Source organism: Alosa pseudoharengus, unplaced genomic scaffold (assembly GCF_046254945.1).
Source record: "Alosa pseudoharengus isolate Yale_2024_CS ecotype anadromous, Long Island Sound unplaced genomic scaffold, YU_APseudo_1.1 YU_APseudo_1.1_scf_6, whole genome shotgun sequence".
Classification (NCBI taxonomy): domain Eukaryota; kingdom Metazoa; phylum Chordata; class Actinopteri; order Clupeiformes; family Clupeidae; genus Alosa; species Alosa pseudoharengus.
In genome coordinates this window covers 41,735,059-41,756,650 of record NW_027468848.1, presented here as the reverse complement: position 1 = coordinate 41,756,650, position 21,592 = coordinate 41,735,059, and the positions used below count along the sequence as shown (strand labels likewise).

At 37.7% G+C, this 21,592-nt stretch overlaps 1 protein-coding gene across 1 annotated transcript; it reads right to left on the bottom strand.

Moving 5' to 3' along the window:
• Window positions 1-212: 212 nt before the first annotated feature.
• Window positions 213-16,387, bottom strand: mak16 (MAK16 homolog (S. cerevisiae)). The gene is made up of 10 exons (XM_076271254.1): window positions 16,211-16,387; window positions 15,921-15,970; window positions 15,705-15,814; window positions 15,550-15,614; window positions 10,334-10,485; window positions 10,172-10,226; window positions 8,693-8,767; window positions 7,089-7,193; window positions 758-823; window positions 213-669 (listed from the first exon to the last, which is right to left on the bottom strand). The coding sequence occupies exons 1-10, from the start codon at window positions 16,223-16,225 to the stop codon at window positions 427-429; spliced, it is 936 nt and encodes a 311-aa protein (XP_076127369.1). The 5' UTR covers window positions 16,226-16,387; the 3' UTR covers window positions 213-426.
• Window positions 16,388-21,592: the final 5,205 nt, after the last annotated feature.

Genomic DNA, 21,592 nt, shown 5'->3' with positions numbered 1-21,592 from the left:
AACAGCACAGGTTACATGTGCATTGTCAAAAAGAGGCTGTTATGTGCCAAAGCACCTGATATTAGGCAGATTTGTTGAGGTCAACAATGCTTGATGTGCAAAGATCCTTCCACCAGGTAAAAGTATTCCTTAACAGCATAAGAAAAAATGATATGTTGTTAGACCTCAAAGACACCTTGGAACACAAAAACAATTGCCTTGAGAAAACACACTTTGGGGTATAAAAATTATATTTATTACTTCACTAAAGCAAAAATATTCTGCTTCAATTAAGTTCCCAAATGGATTGATAACTTTTGTATTCACTGTTAAGTCCAAAGCACTGTTAAATCCAGAGTTTGAGTTTTTGAGGGGTCACTGTGGGGTTTCGAGGTTCACACTACAGTCAGTCCAGAAATGTACAGTTAAAAGAGGGTGTACACAGATCTATGTGGCTTTGTTCTTTGAAGCTGGCTCAGTCTCTTGCTCATATTCAATTTCCACAAAGGCTCGTTTCTTCCTATACGGTCCTTTGAGTGGAGCCTTTCCTTTTGAACTGATCTTTGTTTTTGCCTCTGTGTCCATCTCCTCCTCGCTGGATTCATCATAATCATTTTCTTCCTCATCATCATTTTCCTCCTCATCTTCATCATTCTCCTCATCACTGCTTCCCTTAAGGTTGTCCATGTCCTGTATCATTAGTTAAAATGTATTAGCCTATGAACACCACAGAAAATATTTAATTGATCCACATGTTCAAAACAAAGAATACCTTTACCTCAAAGTCACTCAAATCACTCTCCTCAATCTCATCTTCTGCAACAAACTCTTTCTGGCCAACATCCTGCAAACAGGGAAGTAATTACAATTCAGAAAAAAAATGTCTAACAATAGATTACCAAAAATGTTACTCGCAGTGTAAAACATGACAACCATGAAAGTGAGATTATAGTACACAAAAGCTTCAACTAACTCTATGTACTGAATTTCAGGAGTTTCTGTGCATTTGATATAAAGTTGTGCTCATAAGTTTACATACCCTGGCAGAACCACTCAGTAACACACAAGAAATCAGGCAAAACAATAGGGCTCTTGACGTAGGGGTTGACCAATTATTTGTGCCGATATCAGTATTAAAGGAGAATTCCGGTGTGATATTGACCTAAAGTGTATTGAAACATGATACCGAGTGTGAACGTATGTCTCATAGCCCATCTCGGCTTGTCCCCTGCACTCCAAAATCTGGCGCTAGTTAGCCGATGCTACCAACAGCTTTTTCAATTGTGGTGCTTCGGCATCGGGCTAGCCATGCAAATAAATCACTGTTTTACACCATTTACGAGGCTCAATGTATCTCCACACTTCATTGGTAGACTTCCGAGGGCCCTGACATTTAAAACGAGACATTGAGAACTTTGAAAAAACACTGGTAGTTTACTTACAAGACGATTTATACAGACAGTATCTTCACGAAGTTTAGCGTTTGCAGCCATCTTGAATTTAGTCACGATAATTCGAGCGACGAGTAAGAATGAACAGGTATGATAAGGGATCAGATTCCAAAAATAATTCAGTGGAAATGCATGGTGTGGAGTGTGAAGTGATGAAGTGTGGAGATACATTGAGCCTCGTAAATGGTGTAAAACAGTGATTTATTTGCATGGCTAGCCCGATGCCGAAGCACCACAATTGAAAAAGCTGTTGGTAGCATCGGCTAACTAGCGCCGGATTTTGGAGTGCAGGGGACAAGCCGAGATGGGCTATGAGACATACGTTCACACTCGGTATCATGTTTCAATACACTTTAGGTCAATATCACACCGGAATTCTCCTTTAAGGGCCGTTCACATAAAAGTGTCCACACTGACCAATGATAAGCAAAGTCTCTCCTTGTGTTAATGAATGTGATGGTTAAAAAGTCAAGTCAAGTCAGATTTATTTGTATAGCGCATTTAACATGCACAGAGTGCAACCCAAAGCGCTTCACATATAAGACATTGTCATTGACACAGACTAACAAAGACAATAGATGCCGGACGGAGCGGCGTAGTCGCCATCGTACCCATGACACCAAGACATACATTTAAGAAATAACAAACACAAAAGATGCCGGACGGAGCGGCGTAGTCGCCAGCGTACCCGTGACACCAAGACATACAAGAAACAAATTAATAAATAAAATAAATACAAAAAATGTGATGGGTTCTGATTGGCTGTTAGCTGTTTATCATTCTCAAAATCTGGGGATTGCTCTGAAAGTGATCCCCAACGATATCATATAGTTTTAGTTTATGTGTGAACAGTCATTCATAGGGCTGTCACTTTTGTGAAAAAATCCAGTTCGATTTGAGACATAAGTGTTCATTGAATCGATTGTAAAATTTATTTTCCATGTTTAAAAATGTTTTCATTTTCAATGCCAAATATAGGCCAGTCCACGGACAACTAACAGGACAAACGTAAAGAGGGCGCTTGAGACGCATAAGTCAGCAATATTTCTGATGATTTATTGGCGTGAAGTTTTATGCACAATGGCAAACAGGAGTGCAACATTCTCCAAATACAATAAGGAGAGTGGACTGCTATAACATCAATGAAAAACTTTACTGCAGGCTTCAACATGGCTGTGTTTACGATTAGAAATGTCAAACAAATTTCGCCTACGTATAAACTCACGATCGCACAGTTTGCATACCACTTTGTCCTTCTCCATAGTTTGATCTACAGTCCAAAACCCGAAGTGCTTCCATATCTAACTCCTCAAGTTATTAGGGGTTATCACTCGTCTCTACTACGACAAAGTCCAATTAATACATTTAGGTGTTTTTCATTACATTTTGTCTACTCGCGCCACTATTTCTCCTAAATTCACCAAAAGTTAGTATTCTAACGTTTCATGCACTACCACGACCATGATTCAAAACATCATGTAGTACCGTTGGAAGGCTCTGTTTTTCCTGCATGACGATATGCAATCCAAATATGGACACTTCCTTAGTATCAGCAGACAATCGCAGAAGTTGAAAGGCGAGTCTAGGTCGAGAATGGAATCTCACTGTTAAAAAGTTTACCCTATTCACCTGTAGTGTCTCACCTTTAGTTGAAGGCCTATTCCTGATATTTCTGTTCATATTCTGTTCACTAATTTTTCAAAAGTTCTATTAAATGAGTTGAATTAAAGAGAATGGTTCATTTGAATAAAACAAAAATTAGATAAAATCTCATCTTCTCATAATAATGTGCAGTCATGGTCTATCCAACATATGGTTAAATAAAGTGCTATGAAGTACAAATAATGCACAAGGGAGGTTGAGAGTAAAAAGTAAAAAAAATAGGGGTGCCGTGGATGGAGAGAGATATGTTTAGGGGTGCCGTGAGCCAGAAAAGTTTGAGAAACACTGCAGTAGGCTCCTATGCAGTACAATGCTGTTTTTTTCCCCGTATCCAGGGCAATTCCACGGAAAATTGACTTTTTGTCACATCCATAACGCCAGTGAAATGCCTTGGCATTTGTATGTGAATGATAATTCATTTTTTTCTGCATTTTTTTCTCATGTACATTCTTCAGCCAAAAATAGCAAATGCTCAAATTACATGTAATCATTCACATCATACCATACGATCACATTTTATTGGCGTTATGGATGTTACAAAAAACGTTTCCATGGAATTGCCCTCCAGCATTCTGAATTTCCTGCACAAGAACGGCAAATATTTCTTCCAAAACAGCAGTTTTGACAATTGAAGTAATGCAGTTATTTTTTTGTAAAGGGCTATAATAATTATGTCTGGGTAGGCCTATTTGGTGAGGTAGCTTAACCCAACACCGGGAGTGTGTGTATGTGTGTGTGAGCGTGTGCGAGAGGGAGAGACTAGATGAGTAAGTGTGTGTGATTTTTTGCTGTTTTGCTGCTCATTTGCAATTTTACATGAATTAGTTTACTACATAAAGTTTCCACAACTTTACATCACATCGACTCATGAGGTTAGACTACAGCCGCTACAAATACTGTACGTTCTAACTAGCTAATACATTAATCAGCTAACATCAATGTTTATGTTGCCTTGTGTTGCTACGCTTGGTGAGCTGATATTAACAACTGGATGCTTTCGGCTCAGATGTTAAATCATCGCTGACGTGCTGTTGTGGTACGTCAGTTCTGATTTGCAGTCTACACATTGCACCTTGTCTTCTTTTCTAAGTTTGAAATGATCCTAAAACTTTGTCCGTAAAAGGCAGAGAATGTCCAGTTTCTTGGCTCTCCATCATCGCAACAACTTAATTCTGAAAGTGGTGTGCACGTTCATGTGAAACATTAATCTCTGAGCTGAGCAAGCCACATAATGCAAATGATAGGAATTCAACAAGCTTCGAGGCAGAGAATTGAATCAAGAGGCCTTAAATCATTGTCATTTTTCGACTTATTTGAGTTACTCGAGTAATCATTTCAGCCCTTATCAGTATACAATATAGAGTACAATAACATATTTAGCCTACATTTCAACACAGTAGGGTCATTCCACATCAATTCAACCAGGGCCCACGCACTACACCTGGTATTTCTGAAAAAAATACCAGGTGTACCCATGTTACCCAGGAGACACACTGTAAAATTACTTTTATGTAAGATCAATACTTTCCAAGATACAGTTTTACGAGGGGAGGGGGGTGTCGATTTTGTCCGCCCTTTTTTTTTTGTGTCAAAGTTCACAAGCCCATAGCGCAAGAACTAAACCATGTAGGAGGCTCAAATTTTGCATGCTGGTGCATAAATCGGAATAGTATATTCACGCCTTGCATGTGACGTCACGTTTTGTTCGCGCCACAGCAAAATAGCCTAGTGGACGGCAAGAACACGAATCAAATCAATGGGTTGTAATGGGACATATCGCACAGCTAGGAGATTATAGTGAGATTTAACCGTAGTAATGCCCTTCCACGACTGTTGGCTTATTGTTTGGAATACAACGACATCCCATGTTCTTGCATAGATATATTTTGGTTTGTTTTCTTTGTGTTTCGGGAGTATTTCAACCACAATAGCATGGTTCTCTCGTCAGTGTATGAAGCACAACAGTGGTTACTATGGCAACCATAGACTCTGAACAGGATGGCAGACTACAAGCACTTAGGCAAAGTCTATGGCAAGATCTGAATGTAAACAGATAATACCGTTCAAGGTTTTTTTATTTCCTATTTCTTTCAATTCTTTAACTTAAAGGGGTGGTTCAGGATTTTGGACATAAGACCTCATTTCCAAGTAAGCAAGTGTGATATTTATCAGTGGAGACCGTTTTCAACACGTTTCATCCAGTCCTTCTAATTGCAGAGTTCGCAGGTGCTAGGCTAGCGCAAGTCAACGGTATGTGCTAGCCTGCCACTAAAGACAGTCTTACCCACTCCAAAGTACACCCGTACACAACGTACAAACTGACGAGTTACATTAGCGTTAGCCCTATGAGCTACGATAAACGTTAGCTAGAATAGCTAGCTACTAAGTGTGGCAGTTAAGTAAGGGTGTCACGATTTCGATTTTATTTCGAAATCGATCGAAATTACATCTCAATCTCGAACTTCGAACTTAAAAGTAGAATCGACGATGCAGCCACACCCCCAATGTCACGTCCAGCATGTATGCCAAGACGCACAAACACACACGCACGTGCTGAACTGCAGCGTCAACACTCCTCTAATTTTAGACTGCAGCCAGTTAAAATATACACATCAACCTACCGAAATCAAAGCCCCTCTTGCTACTTTGAAATCACCGGTGTGGAAGTATTCATTCATTCACGTCAATTAAAACTAACTTAGCTTACTCAACTTGCAAGTGAAAAGGTTATCTAGTTACAGTCCAAAGTTACTTTAAGGCTTAAAATGCACATTGATAAGTACATATTCCATGAACACTAACCTTGGGTCTCTTTGGAGTGTGCTGAAACAATCAAATTATCATTCTGTATTGTTTCATTTGTTCACGTCTCTGTTTTAGCCTAATGTTAGTTCTGTTTACATTACAACCTCGCGGTTGGAACGGTTTCAAAATAAAAAGCGGTTTCAAAATAAAAGCCACCTGAAACAGAAAAGGAAAAGGCCAAAAAGAGTAAATAACATATAAGGAATGCATTAATAGTAATATTAAAAAAGCATCGAGAATCTAATCGAATCGTGACTTTAAAATCGAAAATTACATCGAATCGAGGATTTGAAGAATCGTGACACCCCTACAGTTAAGTTATTATTTCATGTTCTGATATGACATTCTTAATGTTTTGACTATGTTACAACTGATAAAAGCAAGACAAATAAAGTAACCAAATCGCTTTGCAATATTTTAGTCCAGAAATACTTATGGGTGTTCATTTACCATAATGTTTACAGTATAATAATTACAGTAGCCTAAGGTTAGACCTAACCCATTTCATCTATCAAGACCACTGGCATCTTTCTTTGACTATCAGATCCCAAACAGCAATACATTGAACTACAAAAATGTTATAGTAATGGTGTTCAGTTCATCATAATCATTATGACATAATGTAATTTGCCCTCCGTCTCCTATCTTTTTGCCGTCCAGCATGGAGCCGTCACGTGACTTAAGTAAAGTCACGTGTCTGCAAAGGGTGAATAGCAACATAGTCCCGTTTGGTCTGGATGATCCTGCATGGTCATAGCTGTCCCTCAAAGTTGATAAAAAAATTTTTGGCTGGGCTCTGTTTAGGCCTTCAGAAGACATATTTGTACTCAACATAGGCTCTTGATTTATGTTCCTTATTGAGATAAGTATAAACACTCACAAAAAGCAATGAACAGAAAATAAATTCCTTAAGGGTCTGAGCAGCAGACCTCAAGTCTGAAAAATAATTTTGGTTCTCATTTTCAGAGCACCCAAACACCGTGTGGGAATATACAAAGATTTAAAGATTTAAAATATTTTTTTCTTTATTCTCCATCATCCCTTCTTTTTAAAAACACCAATTTGACTTGTCTTATGCAACTCTTTTTTAATTTCCACCCTGAATATGGGCAAAATGCACCATTGAGATCAATATGTTTTATATAGAGTTACCACAGTGCCACCTGTGGTTGTATAGAGTAACCTGCTTACCTCATCATCACCCTCTTCTTCCTCTTCTTCTGACTCTGTCTCCTCATCCTGCTTCTCCAGAGCTTTATCAAAGGCGTGGATGGGGAAGTTATAAATGTCTCCGTACTGAATAAAACAAAATACCAGAGATTGTTCGCCATTGTTCAAAAAAAGCATTTCAGACAAAAACATGCACATTACATTCACCCTTTCCTTGAATTAAATCTAGCATATTGTGCTGACATGACCTTCAGGACAAAACAAAAACCTCAATATGAACAGCGTGTATTAGGGGTGTAACGGTACACAGAAGTCACGGTTCGGTTCATACCTCGGTTCGGACATCACGGTTCGGTACGAGTTCGGTACAATGGAGGGAAAAGCAAAACAAAAATGCAGAAAGCATTTTTTTTTTTACATGTCTCAGGCTGTACCACCTAGTGTCATACAGTCTCTTCCCTGAGCCATCTGCAACAGCCTGAAGTGTGTAAGATGTAGGCTAAACAGTACAAAAAGTACCCAGACTCCATCTGTAACTTGTAAACAAAATAAGACAATCAGCTATAAAACTGAAAATAGGCCTACAGCATCTCTTATTTCTGAAAGTGCAAATTACATAGAAAAATGATTTTTAAAAATCCACTTAAGCAAGACCTTCAACATCTGTGTTTAGTTGTATATGGAAGGGTCTACAATTTGCCTCAATATTTTTTTTATTGTGTGTAAAGTAATAATCTAGCCTACTAACTGTGAAAATATCACACTATTTTGCCTTTTTTTAAAAAACGAAATGGCTCCTTTCATTTCATAAACAGACTACAACTAGAAGTCACGTGACTTTGCCCTTTGACGTTAACTCACCGTAGCATGGTTTGTTTATTAGCCTGGTTAGCGTTGTCACTTTATTTTACTGTCTATGCACTTAACACTACCAGAACCTCATGTGAGAAGTTACCCCAACATAAAGGTAATTACCACGCGATTTACATAGCTTTCTGTCATTACGAAATCATTTAATGTAAGCCATAGGTTTTGGCCCCATTTGTATCCAAAGGCTGCTGAAGCGCAGGGGAAGTTTTTTCCCCTCGTTTCAGTGATTGGTAGCCTACATCATCTGGGTGATGGCTTCGAATATGTGTAGCATTTTTTCCACTCACATACCCAACAACTGCTGAACAACGCCGACACACAGTTTCATCTTATCCACCACTCTTTCGCCTGTACTAACGTTACTGTAACTGAAGTTCTCAAACTTGCGATCTTAAAGAGACCAGCGGATCCTCTAACTCTTGTGGGTCTAACCTTAGTGCTGCTAATGACTGACGGACTCGACCGACGACCTGACAAAAAAAACATAGGCGCCAATCAGAGCTTCAGAGCTAAGGCGAGGCTACAGATTAGCGTTAGGTGTCGCTAAAGAACTCCCGTAACTCTCGCTACTTAACAGTAATTGCGCATGACATTAATTAATCCACACACGAGTTTTATGTATTTTTATACCGTGTATTCTCCGTGTAAATGCATGCACCGAACCGTGACGCCCGTACCGTTTCGGTTCAATACGAATACATGAACCGTTACACCCCTAGCGTGTATTGAGTGTGTAATTACAAAAATGTACTTACCGTTCCCTGTTTCAGCCTTTCCAAGAGTTCTTTCTCAATGGCATTGTCAAGTTGTGCAGCAATAAGGGCTTTTTCCTAGAGAGAAATTAAAAAAATATTTCCGACCAGGCAATACTTATACGAAAAGATATTACAATATTCCACAGATCAGGTATGATCAACCAGTATGGGAACATTACACAATACTGTCAATAGTGGGACCAAAATACTTCTGAGGGTAAACATACTTAGCCAATAAAATACGATTGCAATTAAGAGTTTGAGAAATAGACACATTAAAATATTCTGATATAAAACATAGTTATAGGCTTTATAGTGCAAGTGACCACCACTGTTTTCTATGCAGCAGATTATCATTCTTGCATGTTCTGGTTCCCAAGAAAAATTCCTATGTGAAAATGAATGGAGTAATAGGGTTGGGCGTTGGCATTTGACGATGTGTACAGTAAAACATTGCGATGGACGATGAAAGCTGTCCACTTTCATCAGGCCATATATAAAATATATAGTTGTGTGCAAGATCTGCTCCAGTGAAATCTGCGTAAAGGATGAACATTTGCTTGTGCAGCAACCAGCAGAATACATTGCCAGCCTTTACTGGGCCTAAAAAAGCTACTTAAGACTACTATCGCAGTCACCCATCTAAAATCTTCAGTCTGCACTCTGGCTAACAGTCAGTTCTAGGCTCTAGGTTTGAAATAAATATCACTAGTTAAAACATTTCACAATATAGTAGAACTGGATTGTTTTGCTTTCTGTGACTTTCAGTCTATGAAATGCTATTTTTCCTGTGATATATTTTATCATTGAAGATTTCTTAAAAATAGTGTTAAAATATTCTCTCATCTCGTGAACCCAATATTCTGTATTGTTTCGTCTCATGGGCTGAGTGTATCGTTACACCCCTATCAGATACAGTGCCTATAAAAAGTTCACCCCATTTGGATATTTCCCCTTCTATTGCTTTAAAAATGGAATCTTTGTCAAATTAATTTGGCCTTTTTTACAATAGTTTTCAAAAATCCCCTCTTTATTGTCAAAGTGAAAGCAAATTTCTACAAAGTAATGTTAATTAATTAAAAATATATCATTTTAAATAAGTGATTGCCTAAATATTCATCCCCCTTAAAGCTGAAGTTGGCAAGTCTGGCAGATTGAGGGGAGCTGTGGGAGCTGTGGATTTTTTCTAAAGCCAGCTGATTTATGTTATTCTGCGAATAGTCTCCCAATCAGTGACATGGAGAAATTAATTTTTCAGAGACAAGACAACAGTTTGTTACAAAACATTGAATGATAAATACATTTTAACTCACCAAACCAAATTGCCTAGTTTTTCTACTTCTGTTCGCTCACACCTTAGAATAGAAATTCCATTCATTTTCTCAGAGATTTTTTTTCTTGGGAACCAGGAAGACTTCAAATGAAATACAAGCTTCCAGTTGACCTCCCCACTATATAGCCGTGTCAACTACCACCTACCTCTTTCCTTTTCTCCCTCTTCTCCACTTTCCTACTCAATGGTACCAATTTCCTCCTGATGAAAGGGCAGAAAAAAAATCACTATGAAAGAGAACCTGTGAATGAAATGAGCCCAAGATTTCAACCCCAAATGTTTTTGTTTAATTTTATTCAATAACTTACTGTCGCTTAAGCGTGAGTTTGCGAATGCGGATGAGGTACTGTGTGATCTTCGTGAACCGCTGTTTGCACTTGTGTCTGATGAACCGTGGCCAATAGATAAGGTTCTCATCAATCTGTTCCAGAGCCTTCTCATAGTTTTTACTTAGTTTCACCTGCAAGACAATACAAACTAAATGAGTAAACACAAATCATAGAAAATGCAAATAAGGAAAGGCAACAGATGCAACTTCTTCAAATCATGTATGTATTATTTTGATTACTTTTTTCCTGTCAGGATACTGTCTGCAATCCTACACTTTATCAAATTCAATGAACTGTTCCTTGCGATCCTAAAGCTATCCACTCTAAACAGAACAAAACATTAATGTTCTTACACAGTCTTGGTTACGGACATGATCGAGGCTTAACCCTTTGCAGACGGCCCATTCTAATTTCGGTACCCCAGTACCGATGACGTTCAGTCTAATAACTCCGCCATACCCCAACCAATTTTATCAATGAAAACTTCCTCAAAAACGTCACATCATAGGCTTTCTGGCGATATGATTGGTTAAGGGATTTGTGGCGCGAATTTCTTTTACTACGTGAAGGAAAAATCAAGAGTTGACGTCTCCCTCCACTAGAGGAAAAACAGCAGGAAGCACTATGCATCGTTGATCTTGACGTCGTCTAAAGGAGAAACTACTGGATCATCTGAGGTAAAAACAAGTCTTTTTATGTTATTATTACTTGTTATCCATGTTATTACTTCAAAATCGTTTTTAAAAGTTATTTTTGCTGGTAATTACACCTTGTATGCATGGCCGTAACATAATGCGTGTATGTGTTCACTTCAGCTGATGACAGCTGGTATTTTAGCACACTAATCTTTAGTAAACTCATAATTTTCAGTCATTTTTGGGGGGTTACTATATGTCAACCAAGATTACAGACCTACTAAGACTGACACTTTAACGATTTGTTCTATTTTGAACGATGTTGCTTGCTTGTTATCTGATAGAAAACTAGCTAAGTTAGGTAACGTTAGCATCAGGAGAGGCTGCAACATGTCCTTGACGCGTAGTCGCGATAAAGTTCACTCCCGTGCTTCATGACTGCCAACTTTATGTCAAGTACACCTAATCGGTATTTTATTGTCAAATAAACCTTTCATTCCTTCGTAATATGTATAGCACACTTTACAGTTGTTTGTAGCCAAGTTGCTTAGCTTACTTAGATAGAAACATCTGACATGAATGACAACGTTAATGTTACATTACTGACGTGAAGACTGTGTTGATCACCGATGGTGTAACGTTAGCGTAAGGATTTTATTCATTGACTGCTGTTTTCATGAATACATGACTGAAGATTTGTTATAAATGTGTCTTAGTATTGTTTAGCTTTTAGGCTGTAAGGTTGGCTGCTACGATTATGAGGTTTTTGGGTGGCTAACTATGATGGGAGCTCATACACCCAAGCCTACTTGTCGACACATTATTTTCTAAGGGGGTGTTTTGTCTTTACGCAACTGCAGTAGCCTATGCACGGTGTGTATGTGTATGCATACGCTGTTTAGATGTTTTCTGTGATATCTCCTGACTCATGTTAATGAATCAATTTTTGCTTGTAAGCTGGTATGCTATGTATGGTTTAGCCAAGGCAATAACACTAGTAAGCTCTGAGACTAATGTTACCTCTCCAAGCAATATTGGAGTCCTCCAGTGACAATAATACTTTTAGTGAAAAAAGTCATGGTTGGTGGTGATTAAGATTATGTGGAAGTAATGTAAAATAAAACTAAACAACATATTCACTATCAGACCTGTGATTTTTTTTGTTATTTTAGATGGAGGGAGAGAAGTACATGCAACTGGGGTGAAAGCAGCCGACTGCTGATGGCAAATAAGACCCCAAGGACCACGATGGCATGGACATGGGACATGGATAGCTAGCTTCTGGATGAAGAAGAAGACAATGATGTGCTACAGGAGGAGATAATCTCCCATCATCCTCAACTGGGTAAGCATGTTTGTGTGTGTGTGCGTCCATCTGGGCGCAAGCACATTTCTGGTTGTGATAAGAGTGTTGCTTATAACAATAATGAGAGGGATTATAGTGATAATAGTTTGGTTAGATTTGTAATTCAATTTCTGTATTTCTTATCTGACAATTTCTTTATTTTGAGTTTGGTCAAGTCCCATGTCAGGTAGAAAGCATACACTTTGCCTATCCTTCCAACACAGACAGAGACACCAACTCCAATAGCATTTACACCCCATCATCTGCTAGGCTTAGATGGACACACACACACACACACACACACACACACACAACCACACAACCATCTGGTTCTGGTCTGGATCTGGTGTGAATGTGGCGTTAGTGTATCACCTTATGTGTAGGGCAAATGATATCGATAAATTATATATTGTATCGAATTATATGCTGTATGGTTGTTAAATGTATTGAATTTCTTCTAACGTTTTAATTGTTTATATATATGTTAGTGCTGCCACTAACGACTAATTTTCTAACGACTAATCTTTCGACTAATTTTTCGATTAGTCGACTAATCTAAACGACAATTTTTTTTTTAAAAATCAAGTGTTTGTTATTTTGTTGTGTCCGTTTTATTTTGAACTCAACTAAAGGGAAAACATAATATATATATATATATATATATATATATATATATATATCACTTTTGTTAGAAGCTGTATTACTGTAAGTAAACTGTTCAAAAACATTATGTATTAAAAAAAAACCCATTTAAAATGCTACCTTCAGATCTAATGTCAGACCTTTGATAGACTTTATTTTTATGCCAGTGTTGCCATGGACTTCTTTGACCTGAGGCCTGCTCATGGCATACGGGGTCATAGGGCCCCCTTATATCACATCACAATTATTATTGTTATGCTATATTGTTATACATGCACTTCAAAGCAGCCAGTGTTTAAAGTGCTAACATTGTTCACAAAAACTTTGTGAAAACATGCACATCAGAGGACCGCTTTACTAATGTAAAATATAATTACAATAGTTTCATTGCTTGCATGGTTGCATGATAAATACTTATCAAAACAACAGCAATTATATGGGTGTCATCGTTTTGGGATGTTTCCCTTGTGCAAGCATCATACAGTACACTGGTAGGCAAATGGAAAGAATATTGACATATTTAATTATGCCACAAGCTTTTGGCCACGTTATTCAAATTTGACCATACAATACTCTAGATAGTGTATTATAGTATGTGCTCTGTTTTTATAGCCTGGCGGGCCATCCTATATCATTGACATGTATAGTCTGGCATCGAATCATTCACCTCGCTTAATCCAAGGGGCGGGCAGAGAATTGTCTTTCAAACTGCCTAGGCATGCAATAGGCCAGCGCTACGACCATATCCGTATCCGGTCGGCAAAACGGCAAATACATCCTTCTTCGAAAGGAATGACTTAAGTGCATTGTGTTGATCTACTTTCAAAGAAAAGCACAAGTCCAACTCCTCCAAAGTTGACGCCAACGCCGATTCAAACAACCGCTCTTCGTTTGCCATAGCCACCTTCCTTGTTGTTCACGGTCGCAGGATGTCGTTATCCTGTTAAGCCCGCCTTAAGACTCTCTAACGAAATAGAGCGCTGTGATTGGCCGTCATCCACGGTGTTAAGCCAATAGAAATTCCTATGGTTCGATACTAGACGTACAAGCTGAGCAAATTAATTTGCCGCCGCTAGGGTGCGTCTAGATTTCTAGGCTACTGTTTTTATGGAAGTTGCATAAATCCACATTGTTCTATATGTTTATGTTTTTTAACTGAAGTTGTTGTTCCTGGTTATTTAATCACATTGTTTAAGACTTTTCTAAATAAAATTATTTATTTCCCCTTTCGTAAACCTAACACATGTGCCAGTGTCTCTATATTCTTGTTTTCATAGTAGAATGAAGCACACGGAGAAGCAGTTACAATCAGCTAGTCTGTCTTTCAGCCTTTATTTGTCCTCCCCACAATTGATTTAGCCTCTTCAGAGTACAGTAAGACATCCCATATTGAGCTTGTTTTGATGGTAAAACATATAATTTTTTTACATGACCATTATATCTGTATTTTTAGGTCAGATGCCAAACCGGGAAATGAAAACATTCTACTCTTTAAAAATTCTACTTGTTACTGTTATGAGTAAATTAATCATAACTTCTGAACCAAAGGTGATAAATTGATTCTGTTTTTTCACTGAGGAGAACACAACACTGGCTATCCTTTGCACACTATATCTACAACAGACATTAGGTGAAAAGTAAGATTCATCTTGACAAATTGATATTTTCAAGTTTTTTGATGTTGAATTTTGAAGCTTTTGTTTAAAAACAATGTGTGGTACACTCAAATGTATTAACTACGATGTATACCATTTTAAAGGGCTAGTTTTCCTGATTACAATGGTGGGTATATCTTATCTCTGTCATCTAGCATGGCCACACAATAAGCCTTTTTGTCTCGCAAGGGCATCAAGTATGAAAAAACGGAATGTTTCGTGCCGTCTGCAAAGGTCTAATAAATTTATCATAACTTTTGAACAAAAGGTGACACATTGATTCTGTTTTCATCACTGAGTAGAGGACAAAATTGTGAATCTCCCATACACTCTATGTTTTTCTCTATCTACAATAGAAATTGGGAGAAAAATGAGATTAATCTTGACAAACTGATATTTTCGTGTTTTTTGGGGTTGAATTTTAAAGATATTTTTTAAAAATTATGTATGTTCTCCTCAAACTTATTAATTATATTTTATACCATTTGAAAGGGCTATTTCTCCTGATTACAGTGGTGGGTATATTGTATCTCTGTCATGTAGCATAATCATACAATAAGCCTTTTTGTGCCATAAGGCCATAGAGTATGAAAAAATGGAATGTTCGGCACAGTCTGCAAAGGGTTAAATTGAGCCATGTCAATCAACCAACTAATCAATTTGTTGCATCAGGAGCACTTTTTAATTTGGTCACATTTTTGTTATTTAATATGAAGGATGATTTTTACGGTCATAGTTTGATCATGAGTCTCATATTATATTCTCTGTTATCTCAGACCATGGTTCAAAAACACCAAAGTAAAGGGTCAAGCAAGAGCAGCACAAAGTCTGTGCGGAACTGAAACAACTGGCATCAAAACTAATTGCAAAGGAAGTTCTCTTGCACTGTCTTTATTTTTTAAAATGGAGATCACCTACCTTCTCCCACATACGTGCAGGAAAAGCTGCCCTCTCAATCACCTTCATGTACAGAAAACACTGACCTGAAAAAAGGGAAATGCTACTGTGTTAATGAGATATTGTTCAAACCCCAAGATGTCGACACAACATTTTTACAAAACAAAAGCGTTTACCTTTTTCTTCTCGAATGGTTGCATATTGGCTATTGGCAAGTGGACAAGACGACCGATTACAAAGTCCTGTGATGTTATATTCGTTTCGACAGAAACTCTGAGTTTTGGTCCTATAACGTTATTAAATACAAGTATAAGGTCACTGCTTGGTAGCTGATATCCGATGCCAAGTTGTTCTCAAACATTCCATACATCAGTACATTACACAATACTTACTTGACTTTATAGGAACAGAACTGTTTATTTCCAATTATGTCCCATATAACCTGTGAGGAGGTCAACAGAGTGAGTTAAAAGACAGCGTTAGCTCAAAAACGTCTATGCTACTTGATGGGTGGGATGATTCAAAGTATGAAAACATTCATGTAGCCTAACAGGCCATCGGGAAGCTTCTTTCATAAACAGAATAACGTATTAAATGTTTTGACCAGAGGTCTGAAAAGTAGCTAACTAATGCTAGCGTATGATTCTTCAAAGAAAACATACAAAAACTCTTCACTACTTACGTCGTCGTGCTGCATTTTCAATCGTTTTTGTTTTCTGTTTCGTTCTGATGTGTCCTTTCGTTAAATGCAGTAGTATAAAGACCCAGTTTCTGTAATTTAACTAAATTGATATTTTATAGGAACGTAGCCACATGTAACTCATCGGAGGCTGCCATTTCCAAAACGTGGAGGATTCTTCTTCTTCTTCTTTCGGTTTTTATGGCGGTTGGCAACTAACTTTAATGGTGCATTACCGCCACCAACTGGACTGGAGTGTGGTACTGGAGTCTAACCTTTCCAAATAGGATAAAAAAAAATAAAAACAAACAAACAAAAAAAAACAAAAAGATCATACTAAATTATTTTAATTAGTCCTGTATTCCTCAGGAAGTCAATTACATAGTTTACACACATTTCCCCTGTGTTTCTTTGCAGAATTTCTTCTAAGTTTAGCCTCAGCTGTTCTCCTTGTAATTGTGAGACTAGTCTTTGTCTTTCTTCCTGATATTTATTACAGTGTAAAATAACATGCTCTATAGTCTCTGGACTACCACAGAATTCACAGTTGCCATCAGCATGCTTCTTCATTATTAACAAAGTTTTATTTAGACGTGTGTGTCCATACCTCATTCTAGAAAATACTGTACATCCTCCTCTTCCTTGCTTCTGTTTGTATTTCTGTTCTTTCCCACTTTATTCTGAATATTATAGAACTGTCTTCCAGTCTGCCCACCGTCCCATAATGTTTGCCATTTACCCTTAACTATGTTTTTGACCATACTTTTAATTTCTGCTTTGCTGTAGTTTACTTCAACGTCTATATTAGAATGTCTAGCTGCTTGCTTAGCACTTTTATCTGCTAACTCATTTCCTATAACTCCTATATGAGCTGGTACCCATACCAGAGTTATAGTAATTCCTGACTTTATTAGATTATTTGCAACTTGCAGTATATCATACACAATGTCCTGCCTTGACTTTGACTGAAATGTTTTAATACTGATCAAAGCTGAGCTGGAATCTGAAGCAATTACTGCCTTCCTTGGCCTATTGACCTCCACCCAAAGCAAAGCTAGCCACACAGCAATCAATTCCGCTGTGTAAACTGCTAAATCATCACTGATTCTTTTTCCAACTTTAATGTTTAATTTTGGAATGACATAAGCAACACCCATTCTTTTATCAGTTAGTTTAGATGCATCTGTATATATAGTTATATCCTCACTATATATCTCCATTAAATAGCTCTGCACCCTGTATTTGTCCATGTCATTATTGTCCATGTTGACACCTCCCTAGAAACCCATGGTGGAGGTTCGTGGTAAAGGTACAGTGGGACTTATTTTTAGTTCATTAAACCCCATTTCATTTACTTTATCATTGATGACCCAACCAAAACTTCTGACTTGAGCGTTTCCACACTCTTGGCATTGCTTCAATACCGACTGACTCATATGACCTTCATTATGACTTCTCAAGTTTGCCCAATACACAAGGGCCAGCTGATCTCTTCTAAGGTGAAGAGGCATTTCTCCCATCTCCACCTGGATAGCTGTTACTGGCGTGGTTTTGACAGCACCACAGCATAACCTTAACGCCTGATTTTGGATCACATCCAACTTATTCAGCCATGTTTTGGCTGCAGAGCCATATATTATGCACCCATAGTCAAATACAGACCTGATCAATCCTGTATAAATTGTTCTTAGAGCAGGTCTACTTGCTCCCCACTCCACTCCGCATAGACATCTCATTACATTTAATACCTTCTTACATTTATCAATTATTTTTTGAATATGCACTGCCCATGTTAACCTTTGATCTAACCATATGCCCAAGTATTTAAAGGAATCAACCCTTTCTAAGAAAAACATTGTTTTGGTCTTATCAATTGAGATTCTAAAACCCCATCTAATAGACCATTTACCCACTACATCAACTGCTTGCTGTATTTTATTCGCCACAAATTCTACATTCCTCCCTCTTTTCCATAAAGCCCCATTATCTGCAAACAATGCTACATCTACAAAATTCTCCACTTCCTTAAAAATGTAATTTATCATGATAGAAAACAACAAAGGACTGATAATACTCCCTTGCGGGATACCATTTTCTACCTGATAGCGCTCACTTGTCACCCCATTTATCCTCACCATTATTGTTCTTTCTGACAAAAAATCCTTAATCCATGTGAATACTCTCCCTTTTATTCCCATATGATTTAACTTTATCAAAAGTCCTTCCTTCCACATCATGTCGTATGCTTTCTCAATATCACAAAAGACGCACCACTGACTCCTTATTTACTTGAGCTCGTCTTATTACATCCTCCAAGAATACTAAAGGATCCATAGTACCTCTACCTCTTCTAAAACCACTCTGATAATTACGTATCAATCCTTTAGACTCAACTATATATATAAGTCTGTCATTCATAATTCTTTCCATTGTTTTCCCCATTTGGGATGTAATTGCTATAGGCCTGTAGTTGTTAGGAATCTTTGGATCTTTCCCAGGTTTTTTAATAGGGATAACTATAGATTCTTTCCATGCTCTTGGAATAATTCCCTCTGTCCATACCTTATTATATAGAAACAATAACACTTCCTTTCCTTTGTCAGTTAAGTTTTCCAATGTAGCATAACAAATCCCATCCCCCCCGGTGAAGACTTACCTAACTTTCTCAGAGCATTATTAAGTTCAGTTAATGTGATTAATTCATCCAACACCCCTCCTATCACAACTTCATTCTCAAAATCATGTTTATATTTTTCCATTGTTTCTGCTCTTGCTCTCTTTTCCTGTTAGATTTTCATTACTATGTACCTTACTCAGAACCTTTGCAATTATCTCTGCTTTGCCAATGTTACTAGTAATTACATTTTGACCATCATTTAACACAGGATATCCATATTCTTTTCCACTCCCTTTCATTTTCTTTATCATTCCCCAAACTCTCTCCACTGGAGTGGTTCTTCCTATAGAGTCACAAAACCTTCTCCAGCAACCATTCTTAGCCTCCCTTATAGTTTTCCTTACAACTGCTTGAGATTTCTTAAACTTAATTAGGTTTTGGAAATTATTTGTTCTTTTCAAAACTCTGAAAGCTTTGTTCCTATCTTTAATCGCTTTCATTGCATTAAAGATATTGCATTCATTAGACCACCATGGCACTATTTTACTTAAATTCTTGGGTTTAGATTTAGGAATGGCTAAACTTGCAGCACTAATTATGCCAGCACTAATATCTTTGCATAATCTTTCTATATCTTTATTCATATCTATTACTGACAGCAACTCATCACTAAACTCTCTAAATTTGTCCCAATCTGCTTTTTCTAATATCCATCTCTCATTTTTGACTTCATGCTCAATTGCAACTTCCATTCCTACTTGAAATTTAACAGGGAAGTGGTCACTACCTATAGTGTTATCCTTCAATACCTCCCACTCACACTTGTCTGCTAATGACATTGTAGCTAATGTGAGGTATATTGCTGATTCTGTTCCCCTAGCAATATCCAGTCTAGTCCCTGAGCCATCATTCAGACAAACTAATCCTTCCTCATCCATAAATTCTAAAATCACATCCCCATTGACATCATTCTTATCCCCCCACAAAGTACTATGTGCATTAAAATCACCACACCAAATCACTCTCCCCTTTGTATCCTTCCAAATGTCTGCCAATTGGCTTAATTCTAATTGCCTACATGGATTATAGAAATGTATTATCTCTATATTGCCTTCATTTGACCAGACCTCTATTATTGTATTCTAGATCATTCCCTCTTTTAATTTCCCTATATTGAATACCTTTTTGAATGAAAGTTATGATTCCCCCACCTTTTCCCACTTCTCTATCTCTCCTTATTGAGGTATATCCTTTAATAATAAAATCCAGTTTGGGAATCAACCAGCTTTCCTGTACACAAATAACATTAGGTTTTACATGCATATCATCAACATATTTTTTTAAATTCCTGCCCATTCGCTATTAAGCTCCTCACATTCCATTGCAGAACAATTAAGACCATTATGCATCCCCACCCCATGTCTGTGATTGTTGAACTTCATCATTAAGAATGTCTCTTACTTTTCCCCAAGGCATTCCCTTTACATCCAGGAATTTTTCGGCTGACTTAACAATTAATTCTTTCAGTTCTACTTTTGGTTTGTGGTGAACAATTAATTATCTCAGCCACGAAGAGCACAAAATCACCTTTACTCACAATCAATGTATCTTCTTTTAATTTATCACACTTTACACATTCCCTTACACCTTTAGACCCATCCTTCATTGTTTCTACCGGTACACTTCTTGGGACTTTCTTAATTGCCTCTGCATAAGAAACACCTTGGACTACTTTAACTCGCTGTACTGTACCTCCTGCATTATTAGCCTCACATCCACCATATGCTGCACTATGTTCTCCTCCACAATTACAACACTTTAGTTTTGCCCCCTCTTCACACTTTCCATATTCATGTTCACCACTACATTTGCTACATCTTTGTTTGCCCTTGCATATCGCCGTTACATGCCAATATCTTTGACATTTAAAACAACGCAGTGGTGGAGGGATGTAAACCTTGACATCATAACTCAACAAAAAACTGGAAAAGCGCTGCAATCTTTTTCCACGGTCTCTTATGGGAGTATATCCTCTGTTTTCTTTACTCTTTAATTCCAAAGAAAATGCATAGTCCATATCTGTTTAACCCTGTTGCTGTCAGCGCAGCCATTTATTGTTTTGTATGCATTGCTCTATCGGTTATCATATAAAGTCCGCCCGATGCGAATTAGCGATTTTGATTTGTGCCTGGGTTTTTGGAGCATTGGAAATGGGTGTCAATGGCCTCCTTGCCAGAGCTCTAGAGTGGCAACTCTCCCATAAGAGACCATGGAAAAAGATGGCAGCGCTTTTCCATGCCAGTTTCTGGATTAGGGGAGTTTTGGAACTGAAAACGGGCAAACACTATGCTCTCCAGCATCTATAACATCCCACCCTCCTGCAATACAGCCATTCAGCACAGTTTTTTGGAACTTTTGATCGCTTTTAATAGCTCAACTAACCTGCAGAGCAGGTTTTGCATGCCCCTAGTGAATATGATGAAACAAAGAACATAAATCTAGAAGTATTTCAAAACATGCAACAATATCTAGTCATGACACCGTAAAGGTAGATCCATCAAAAGAGCCAACCTCAGGTAACATGAGCAGCTGTCTTCAACAACTCCATAAAAAAAGATCTTCTTAAATTTTTTTCAGTATAAATGATGGCTATTAACTTTTCAATGCAGTAAGTTAAGCTCTCGGAAAGTAGTTATTTGTTCAGACTCTATGCCATTGTCAAGCATTCAGGGTGAAAATCTGTATGTGGGCCTAAGCATGATTGTAAG

What these genes read in the sequence shown, in the direction of transcription:
- mak16 (XM_076271254.1), bottom strand. An exon ending in TTCTGTTCCTATAAAGTCAA is followed by an intron (nt 15,815 to 15,920) that starts GTAAGTATTGTG and finishes ATAACGTTATAG; the next exon opens with GACCAAAACTCAGAGTTTCT. An exon ending in AACCATTCGAGAAGAAAAAG is followed by an intron (nt 15,615 to 15,704) that starts GTAAACGCTTTT and finishes CCCTTTTTTCAG; the next exon opens with GTCAGTGTTTTCTGTACATG.